At 36.4% G+C, this 10,872-nt stretch overlaps 1 protein-coding gene across 1 annotated transcript in view; it reads right to left on the reverse strand.

Annotated features, from left to right (window-relative positions):
* The window catches only part of LOC148086652 (uncharacterized), a 28,161-nt gene extending 21,249 nt beyond the window's left edge, over nt 1-6,912 (reverse strand). Inside the window, exons 1-13 of the mRNA XM_087784819.1 lie at nt 6,794-6,912; nt 5,079-5,138; nt 4,267-4,419; nt 3,994-4,125; nt 3,766-3,879; nt 3,300-3,623; nt 2,580-2,702; nt 2,393-2,506; nt 2,020-2,326; nt 1,781-1,896; nt 1,570-1,687; nt 1,317-1,408; nt 1,077-1,238 (exon numbers count right to left, since the gene is read on the reverse strand). Of these exons, the coding sequence (XP_087640945.1) occupies nt 1,077-1,238; nt 1,317-1,408; nt 1,570-1,687; nt 1,781-1,896; nt 2,020-2,326; nt 2,393-2,506; nt 2,580-2,702; nt 3,300-3,623; nt 3,766-3,879; nt 3,994-4,125; nt 4,267-4,419; nt 5,079-5,123 (1,800 nt within the window). The 5' untranslated portion in view covers nt 5,124-5,138; nt 6,794-6,912. The remainder of the gene's footprint in view (nt 1-1,076; nt 1,239-1,316; nt 1,409-1,569; nt 1,688-1,780; nt 1,897-2,019; nt 2,327-2,392; nt 2,507-2,579; nt 2,703-3,299; nt 3,624-3,765; nt 3,880-3,993; nt 4,126-4,266; nt 4,420-5,078; nt 5,139-6,793) is intronic.
* Between the last annotated feature and the right edge of the window lie 3,960 nt (nt 6,913-10,872).

The following is a 10,872-nucleotide window of genomic DNA, read 5'->3' on the forward strand; positions in this document are numbered from 1 at the left end:
ATTAGCAAACACAAAGGAACAATTAAGTTAAAGTAACAAAAGTGGTGAAGAAAAAGAGGTAAGAGAAAAGTGTAGACTCCTTGGAGCAGCCAGTCACTGTACTGCAGACAGCAATCCAGCCTGAAGCAAAAGCTGCCTGGCTGCTGACGGCAGTACAATGAGAGACTGCTGCACCGGAGGTGTGGGGGTGCCTGCATGCACAAAACTGATGGGAAACTGCTCTGAGTGGCTGCTCCCATCCCTGGACAAGGGCTGGAAGAGGAGAAAGGGTGGACGGGATCCACGTGATGCGAGGCAGCAGAGCAATCGAATGCTCGTCCATAACAAACCATGAGGATGATAACGGGGAGAAAAAAAAGAGTAATGTTCCGTGAGAAAAAAAAGAAAAGGTGATGAATGAACATTTAATACTTAGATTAAATGCCACGTTTCCATTTTGAACTTCCAACTACTGCTATAACATGACAAACATCACTGTAATGTCTTATCATAATTGTTTAAGAGTACACATTCCTTTTGACCAGGTTAAGAAAAACCTGACAAAATAGTACAGAACAGACACTAGTAAAACTCAAGTCAAATGATAACTTCAGCACATAAGGAGACAGATATAGTAAAAAGTAGTAAAAGTAGGAGTAAAACACAACTTGTAGAACTTCATGTGCATAAAATAAAGTTTAAGAAGATACAGTGAGTACATGAGTGAACATTTCATTTTCCACTTAACAATTTAATGTTTTGAAGGATATAACTCAACATAACATATAAGGTACCATCCTATTCAACAACCTTCTCAGTAATGGTGACCTGAACAGCTCCCATCATGCCTTGCCGCCAAGCCAACCCATTTTATGTTCAAATAAACCACTTATGGCTGCTTTCTACATAATATTTCAACATGAAGTAGTGCAAAAATAAAATCGGTGAAATTCTGCTATAGCAGCTATATGGCCAGGGGACATCTGTAAATTGTTTAACACATAATAAGAGGTTGCTCTTTACGTCAGTGTAGCTGAGGTAGACACTAGTGGAAAACTGAAAGAAGACAATCCATACATGATCAGCACCTTCTGAACACTGCTCCTACCTTCTCTTTCTTCTTCCATGTGGCTGATTCGAAGCGCCATCGTTGCCTTCTCCTCCTGTGCCTGGTCTCTGGCACTCACTGCTTCTGACACCATTTCTTGCCATTCTAGCACATGGCTCTGAGTGTCGTCTGCACTGCCCGATTCACTCGCCTGAAGAACAAGAAAGATATACAAGCCTGTAAGTTGACTTACCTGACCTGAATATCAATGCAATAGTACAACGCCGACCTGAGACGTTGCCCTCTTGGTGAACTGCTCCAGTTCAGCCTGCAGTGTCCTCTGCTGGTCTTCATAGACAACAAGCTTCGCCGTGAGCATTTCTTGTTTAATTAGAAATAAGAGACAAAGTCATGACATTCTTAATATCTTTTTTTAAAATACACAAAAAAGATGAAAGACTTTTATCATGTACAACTGTTTTGAATTTAAATCCCAAGCCACTAAATTCATGTATAATAATAACTGTGGGAAATGTTAGTACCATTCTGTTGGCGTAGCTCATCATATTGCTCAATTTTCCAGAGGTGTTCCTCACGCTCCTCCTCCAGGGCTGTTATACGGCTCCTCAGAGCGGTCAGATCTGGAGGGGCCACACCAGCCTGATGGAGGTGAAACCACCAAAATAAACGTTATTTTGAATTAAAAGCCAGTTAAGAGAGATGAAGGTGTTATTTAAAAGATTTGCTTTTGACCTGGCTTTTCTTCAGCTCCTCTTCAAGTTGTCGGATTCGAGACTTTGACCAGGCCTTCATTTTCAAAAATTTAGCCTCTGATCTGCTGGCTTCTTCAGACTTCTGCTTTGTTTGAGCTTTAAGCATATGAAAAGGAAGGAATCATAATCGTACAACATTTTGAAGAACAAAAATAAATTTAAATAAATGAATAAAAAAAGGGAAATAAATATATAGATTGATTTTTAAAACGGACAAACCTTCCAGTTCAGAGATTTTCTGCATCACAGCTCCATCAGTTCTGGAGTCATCTGTACATGAAGTCTCCAGACAGGCAGATGGTGCTGCAGCTAAAGAGGCCCCCCGAAGCTCCTCTATCTTCCTCAGCAGACCCTGTTCTATTTCATTTGTCTGTGTTTGATGCTGCTCAGAGATTTGTTGCACCTCTACGATGTGCCTCTCCATCAGGTCTCTCACTTGAGCTCGCATCACATGCTTCTCAGCCTCCATCTTTGACTCCAGACTCTCTCGCTCTACATGCAGACGGCGCACACGTTCTGAGAGCTCCTGGAATGTTACAAACGTGAGTGGATCTTAAACAAAGCACTTTCAAAAGTGGAGGTTGATACTAACCTTAATCTGCTGGTCGCGACCATCTACCTCCCCTTGGAGAACATCAATGACCTGATTCTTTCCTTGTAGGACTTCCTCCTCCTCGTGAAGCTTCTGCTTTAATGCCTTCAACAACTACAAGTAAAAGTTACGTCAGAGATTGTTACAAATATGAACCGAAAAAAATATCAGATTTCCGAAAGTTCACCTGTTCCAAATCTGCACTGGCGTCTAATTTTGCTGCAAGCTTGAAAAGTTCCTGTTCGTGAATCTGGTTGATTTCGCTCAGCTGGTTGTCTTTCTGCTGGATGATGTCTTTGAATGTCTGGATCTAGAACAAGAGAACTTCCATTATTATCATTTATCAGGTTTAAAAATAATAGTTACCTAGCAAGGGTAGTGCAGAACATTTTAATTTCAATGAGTAAGTAAGAAAAGGGCAAAAACTTCTATAGTTTTACTACTTGGGTCAATTTAAATATGGTAACTGCTCAACTATGGGAAGAAAAACTTGAATCTTTATTTGCTTTCCCACTTGTTCATTGAGAGTTTTTAATGGGAACTTGGGCAAATTTGCCTCAGCTCGAAATGTGCCAACAGTTTCATTCTTGCCAGAACAAACTAAAATTTCCCAGCTAGGCATCAATAATAAAAATCAATCCAACATACTTCTTTATCCCTAGGCCTTCCTGTGGTGCACCTGACTTTCCTTCTCAACATTTTTATTTCTGGTCTCATTCTCTTCACTCCTACAGACGGCAAATACTTAAATCTGTGTTTTTTGCTTTGTGCACCATACTAAGCCCATGTAAAACTCAAGTATAACTAAATATTAAATAATAGGATAATAATTAACTAATGATTAATGAGTAGAAATATTTTTTCTCAATTTTGACAAAATGAAATCAAAACATTAAAGAACACATACATTCTCTTTGTACATGTTCTCCTTTTGACTGTACTGCTGCTTCTCCGAGTCCAGCAGCTCCTTCAGACTGTTGTTCTGTTCCAGCATCAAACTGTAGCGCTCGTCTGCTTCTCCAACTTTCCTCGTCAGACTCTGTACCAGCAGCTGTAGATCCTGGACGGTTGTGACTTCCACTGGCACATGAGTCGCGGTGGCAGAGTCTCCTGCCAACGCGGTCTGCAGATGTACAATGTACGCCTCCTTCTCGGACAACTTTTTGTCCCTCTCGGTCAGCATGGCGTCCATGTCTTCCCCTCGCTGTCTTTGATCCTCCAACTCCTTCCTCTTTATTGGGGAAAACATACAAGTTGAAATTATATTAACCAGTAAATAGACAAAAATAACTCTTGTATTCTTTCTATATTTTTTCAATATAGGAACAACAATTTTGATTCATTTATTCGTTTATTTTAAAAGTATACCTCACCATAGTCTGAAGGTCCTCCTCTCCAAGTTTAAGTTGGGATTCCAGTTCTTCAATTTTCTTCTTCAACAAGACAATTTTCCCTCGACTGGCATGCTCTCCTGTGTCTGACGCCCCCTTTAGGTCATAAAAAAAATAACACCAGCATTAAAGATAACACAATGTCTTTAACATAAACCTTAAAATAAAGCTCTATTTGGCCATAGCAGCAGTCTTCTAATGTCTGTGTACCTTCTTTTTGGGTGAGGCAACATCTCCATTCTGTTTCTTTAGCTCCTCCAGCTGCGATGACAGGGATGTCACCTTAGCCTTGTTCTGCAGACGCATCTTTGACAGTTTGGCTTCACAGGCTTCCTTCTCTGACTAAAGCACAGAATAGCGGATGTTGAAGTGTGGTGAACATCAGCACTATGGTATGTTTGTCCACCCCAAAACATTCAACTTCTATATAATAGTTTTATATTCAAGGACAGATAGGATAAACAAAAACAATAACTCATTCACCTTAAGTTGTTCATCTTTGGTTCGAAGTGTTGCGTCTTTTTCACGAATCAACTCCTTCAGTTGAAAAACCAGTTGCTCAGTCTGGGCAAGGCGCTCAGCTATCTCGGTGACAGTTTCAGCTGCTGGGGTGGCAGCGGGGGGAGAGCCAGGAGCCTGAAAAAAGTGAAGGTCAATAAAGCCACTTAGATCCAGAATACACAGACAAATCTCTTTAGAATAACTTTTCATTTAATTCATGTATTCATTATATTGGCCTGAAAACAACAAACTCTCTCGTATGTTTTTTGTATTTTTGATGGTTCGGAAATGTAATTGTGCCATTAGTAGGTTTCTTCATAAACACAGTAATGTAATATACAGTACAATATTGTCAGAAACATAGACTATCTAACGATACTTAGATACCCCATCATAAAGAAAATGGCACGTCATGTATATAGCCAGGATAGCTAGACCATATAACCTTGGTCCAGGATAAATTAACCACAGCAAATACAAACTTCAACTGCTATAGAGTTTTAGGTCAAAATACTTGCGTTTTTTATAGAACAGAAGAAAACGTAATGCTTTAAACAGGTAAAAAGACAAAAAAAAACTAAATATCAGGGTGGAACTATGGATGGGGATACACTGGGATTTAATCTGGATTAGAGAGCCCCGCTAACAGGAAGTGGGATTTCTTGACAAAAGCTTTGTGCTCAGCAGTACTTGATCCTTCCAAAAAGTAGAGCTACACAACTTGTGTTACCACATGATATGGAAACAAGTAACTATCAGGGCAGTCAAAGAGTCATTTTGTTATTAATACTTACTGTGCCGCCTGGCTCTCCCTCTTCTCCAGAAAACCACTTCAACATGGTTTCAGTTGAAGCCTGAACACAAAAAATATTATTTCCATCAACATTTTTTCTTTATTTGCATCAACCACAACCACCTTCAAACATCATTAGTCTGGCAAAGGACTGCCTTAGCAAAACACAACATAAACTATAAATAAAGATACACTTTTTTTTTTTAGTATTTTCTCACTTTGCTTTACCTTTCAATATTTAAAGTTTTATGAAGCATTACTATTAACAACTTTGTATTCATTCATGTACATTACCATTGAATAACGTCTTAACATCAATTTTAAAAATACATTTTTGGCAGCAACCTCACAAATTTTTTTCTGTATCTGTATCTGTTAGAATCAAATCCTTTACAACTCTGTTAGATTTTTTTTTTAGCTCCAGCAATGTGGTACGAGGCTAAAAAGGCCCACAAAAGTACGGTATCTTGCCGTGTATGTGCAGAAGAATACTGGACCAAATGCCTTCCTTTTAAGAAAGTTGTTTTCGCAGTTAGTGACGCTGAAATTTTCGAAGGCTTTAAACATTTGTTGAAGAGAGAAAGGATCTCCAGACATTTATATTAGGTTTCATTATATTATATCAAATTCTTTTCTTCCCTCTTGCTAGCAGCCCCAGGGCCTGGAACCCACTACACCACGGTGTAGAGTTTGGAAAAGATGTTTCACATCTCATCTAAGAAGCGTTTTTTAGTTTCACAATGACAGGTTTCTAGTTTGATAATATTGCATTTATAAGCCCTATCCCAGTAACTGGAAGAAACTAAAGATCATAAAATCATACATATAAAGTATGAAATAAATGAAAAAGCACAGGCACAGTACAGGTATAGTTTATACTAACATAATTGAATCATAGTCCAGATACATTTCGGAGGGAGGTAAGCCTTTAATAATAACTTGACTGAAAAAGCAGCTAGAGTTTAATACTACTGCTGAGAATGTAGAGACCTGCAATAGCCTTCTCTCTTGGTCAGTTTCTCAAATATTCATGAACAGTGCCTCTCTTTCAAAGGCCTGGTGTTCTGTCTCACGAGCACAAACATTAACCTGAATCCAGTTAACTGAGTCCAAGTCATACGAAGAGGAAAACCAGGTCAGACTGGTTCTTACACACAGAACTGTTCACCTGAATGTTATTGTTTATCGAATTAGATGAAAATAGAAATATTTAAAATGATAACTTGTCATTTCTTTTTATGATTAACCGAATTCCACGTTTTCAAATTCCAAGGGTTCAAATGTATATATATGTGTATATATATATATAGGAGAAAAAAAAATCTAACTGATGTTAAAATGACAATCAATTTAGAAAGCAACGCTAGGTGTTACATAGAAACAATACATCTGTACTATCCCAGATAAAAAACATATATTGAGTTAAGTTTTTAAGTACGCTTGTCACTACCTTCTTATCGCAGCTAACAGACACCTTGACTGACTTTCATTGAGCATGTAATACTAAACTGATGATATTTATTGATCTACGCATACACAGTAGAATTTTATTTGCGTTAGAATAACTGAAAGCTCGTCCACTGGCTGCAGTCCTATCACAAGACGTCAATCATGCTAGCTAACTTTATTTCGCCTGCTTAACAGCTACATGCTAACACTGCTAGCATTGAACTATAAACGAAAACTTGCGTTAGGAAAACCAAAAATCTGAATTACCTGTTGAAAATGTCATTGATAAACCCTCTTGCATCTCAGGGCATTGTTAAAAATACGTACTGAACTTGCATGACGAGAAACAACCGACTGAAACAGAGAGATATGTGTAACACTTGTCAACAGAGCACAGGCAACTTGCGGAATGTGCGCATGCGCACGACTCTGACAGCAGAAGGCGGAAGTTCCAATAAATCATAAATAATGACACCATTATATACTTATCTGAATCTTTATTATTACAAATTTAGACGGTTATTTATATTTCCACAATGTGAATAACAATGTGTTTATTTTAAAAATTATTACTGTAAAAATAAGAATTGATAATATTCCAACGTACATTATAAATCAGTTACAATGGTTACAGATATTACTTAAGAAATCGTGTTCGAATTATAAAATAAATTAAATAAAAATTGGTACACAGACATTTAAGACTACCTTATATTTACGTACAGCTGTTGAAACCAAACATTGGTAATATATCAAAATTGATGTATATTCTGTGACTCTGCACATGAATGTCTTGAAACAAGCTCTTAAAACGTTTCCAGAAATGTACTTTTATTTTTAATCATTATGTTTCCATTAGTTTCGTAATGGTTTCAAATATAAATTACTTACTTACTAATTTGAAGGATGGGGTCTTTTTTCCCCATGTAAAGGATGATAGGTGGGTCTAAACAGTTCACCAGACGGAGATAAGGTGACAATGGGATGTTATGGATTTGAGATTTAAATGATATGGTGCACAAGTGATGTTGAATCACTGGATTAACCAGTAGTTCCACAGGCTGTCTCCTCTTTAGCCATTTCGTACATTTCACACTTCATCTGGATCTGGTTCCTAATAAGGACAGTCCAGTCATAGTTCTTTGCAGAAGAACACTTAAATGAAATAATTAAATTCTGCACCTCTGCAATTCACCTCATCATTTCCATCTACTGGCGAAAATGTATATCACCGTTCAAGTAAACCAGGCGAAATGAAGGTAAAATATAACCAAATGTCATAAAATACAATAATAATAATTTTCACTATATAATATTATTTCACATATTTTAAGCGTGCATTGTTACACATATGGTTCTTAAATGTGTGGTTACTTCGGATTGTTTATTTCGTATTTTTCCTTTTTCTCACTGAATATTGATTTTTGAAATGCAATTCTGAGGTTCGGATTTCATTGTTCTTAAATTAGAGTCCTTTATCAGATGACATTTTCATTTCATCTCAGTTTCAAGGGTGAGATTTTAAATGAAACTTTAATGTGCGTGGTTGTCAGACGCCAATCATGGTTGCCATAGTTGTAGATGTTCCTCCAAAAGGGGATTTAATATCAGCCTCATCAAGTTCACTTTGAGTAAGGGAGGAGCTGTGAGTGTTTATTCTTTTTTTTGTTGGTTTTTCCCCCTATGTTTTGTCATTTTACTCCACATCGTAAGAATGTGTGTAAGACATCCCCTTTCTTTGATTGATTTATGGAATTTGAGAACTGACTGGAATGTCAGAGGACTGGGACAATAAGGCAGATTCAAACAAGTCATAAGTAGGATTAGGTATCATAAATCAAAATTAATGTTTATCCCTGAATCTCATTTGACAGCATCAGATATGTAATCAGTACAAAAACGATGTCGTGGCCAGATGTTGAATGCATCATATGACAATTATTCCAGGGTTGTTGTCATTTTGATCCATAATGAAATACCATTTGAAATGTCCTCTAATATTAAAGATCAAGCCGGTTTATATGTAATTGTCTAACTTATTCAATTATTAATTTTGTATGCATATAGGGATCCAATCTGGACAATCCTAAACTTTATTCCATTGACAACATAAATGGACCACATAATTGGGGGAGACTTAAATATAAAAATAGGTTCTAATAATACAAAGAATTAGAGCTTCAAACTCAATCAACTTGCGTTTTGAAAGAATGGCTTAATCACTGTATGAAAAAATACATCAACAATCGAAATATAAATACTTTACTTTCATATCACAGTCTATATCTTACAGAATTAGTCAAACTGAACTGAGTCTTCCTCCTTCCTCAGACTACTTTCAAGATTTATCACTAAAGCTCCCACATGTTTTGTAAGCCGATGCCTGTAATTGTCAAAGGGTGTGTGAAAATAGTTGTGCGTCATTCCTACTGAAGTAAACTTCCCACTCTGTGCCTCAATTCTGACCCAAATATCAACTGGGTTTTAGCCCACGACCATGATCGACGCACTCTCTTTTTGGACTCCTACACAGAGTAAGACCAAAACCATCAGACTTCCCCCCAGTTTCCTTGAATATAATTTGAAAACCCTCGTAAAGATGGATTGTAATCCCAGAGGAGAGGCTGCTGTTACTCCTGACATCCATCTGACAGACTGCATGTCCTCATTTTACCCCCCGAAAGGGATTTTAAAGTGGGAAAGAGAGTCAAGGACGAGTTTCAAAGACAGAATGAATGAGGAGGTCGATTAGATCTGACATTCACATTTCCTATTGGGAGTTCTTCAGCCTGGGAGAGCTGTAATAATTCAAGTGATACAGAAACTATTTTTAATTTTTTTAAAATTAATATCATGCTCGTATACGGACTAGACCTACAAACAAGAAAACTGCTTCAATTAGAAAAATGACCACAATTTGGCACAAACCAGATGGAACAAACTCTTTGTTCATGAATCAAAAATACCAGCTGCTAATGCAGATGATGCACGTTCATGTAGCTCATTGTTTTGCTTGTATAGTTATTGCTGCGTCCAAAGAATTATTGTATTTTGTAGAAAGTGGAACATAAGTACATGTACAATATCACCGCTACAACAAGCAAATGCTCCCTCTTTTTTCGACAAGTCATTTTAACCCTAAGGCTGAATTTCGCTTCCTCAAGACCTATATGAGGTATCTGTATGAGACATGGAGGAGATCTCTGCACGTAAAGGGATGTAGTTTTGGTATCCAACGAGATTTGAAAGATTGTATTTACGTTAGCAATTAAAATATAACATGTGCTCAAATTCTTTCGGATTTGCATTTATTTTATTTGTATTTTATATAATTGTTTTTAAATCTGACATCTTGTTTTTCTGTAACATTTAAAAAATATATATATTATGAGGTTCTTCCATGAATGACATCAAGGGTCAACTTTTTTTGGACTTAATCGGTATAATGGCAGCAATATTTTTCACAGACCAGGTCTACAGATTAAAAAGAAAACAAATATTCACGACCAGAAAAACCTGCTGGTCCCTCTTCAACAAGATGGTCCGCTAAAAATATCTTGACTTACTCATTTACTCTACTTTACTTATTTAATTTTTTTTTCAGAATAAAACACCTTTGAGACAGTTGTAATCAATGAACAAACATACATTCAATAATAGATTTTATGCTTCTGTGCAGTCCTGCATTAAATGCTTGCAGATGTGTACTTGTCCCTATGATAATAATAATAATAATAATAATAATAATAATAATAATAATAATAATAATAATAATAATAATAATAATATTTTTATTATATTTCTTTTTAAGGGCAACTAATGTAAAAAACAACTCTCCTGACTCAATCACATATTTCAAAATTAAAGTCTTCCTCTCCAAGATGCAGTAAGTCTCTCATCATGACTATGTTTTGAACTTATTACTTTATTAAGTTTTTGCCTGTCTGAAATATTGGGGAACAAGAGCTTAATAGAGCGGAGTCTATTATGACGAAATAATGGTCTATAAACATACCGATGAGTACAATAGAGGTCCAAAATCTATATAAGATACACTTAAAATCAACAGATTAGTTGCTTTTTAAAGGTGCCTTTCTAGACACTCAAGGTCACCGTAGAAATACATTTAAAACTATATATAAAATACACAATATATATAAAACAAAATAGGTTAGTAATGTAAACGTTAAGACATACTTAATAGATAAATACATTTATAAAGTCACATTAGTATCTGCATCTGTTTGGTAGGAACTTCCATTATTTCCATTTATTTTGATTTTTTTACCCCAATTTCATATAACGTGTTTTATCTGTAAGTTACTCTATGTGGGATAAATAGTTTG

The sequence above is a fragment of the Callionymus lyra genome, chromosome 2 (assembly GCF_982586985.1).
Source record: "Callionymus lyra chromosome 2, fCalLyr1.hap1.1, whole genome shotgun sequence".
Classification (NCBI taxonomy): Eukaryota; Metazoa; Chordata; class Actinopteri; order Syngnathiformes; family Callionymidae; genus Callionymus; species Callionymus lyra.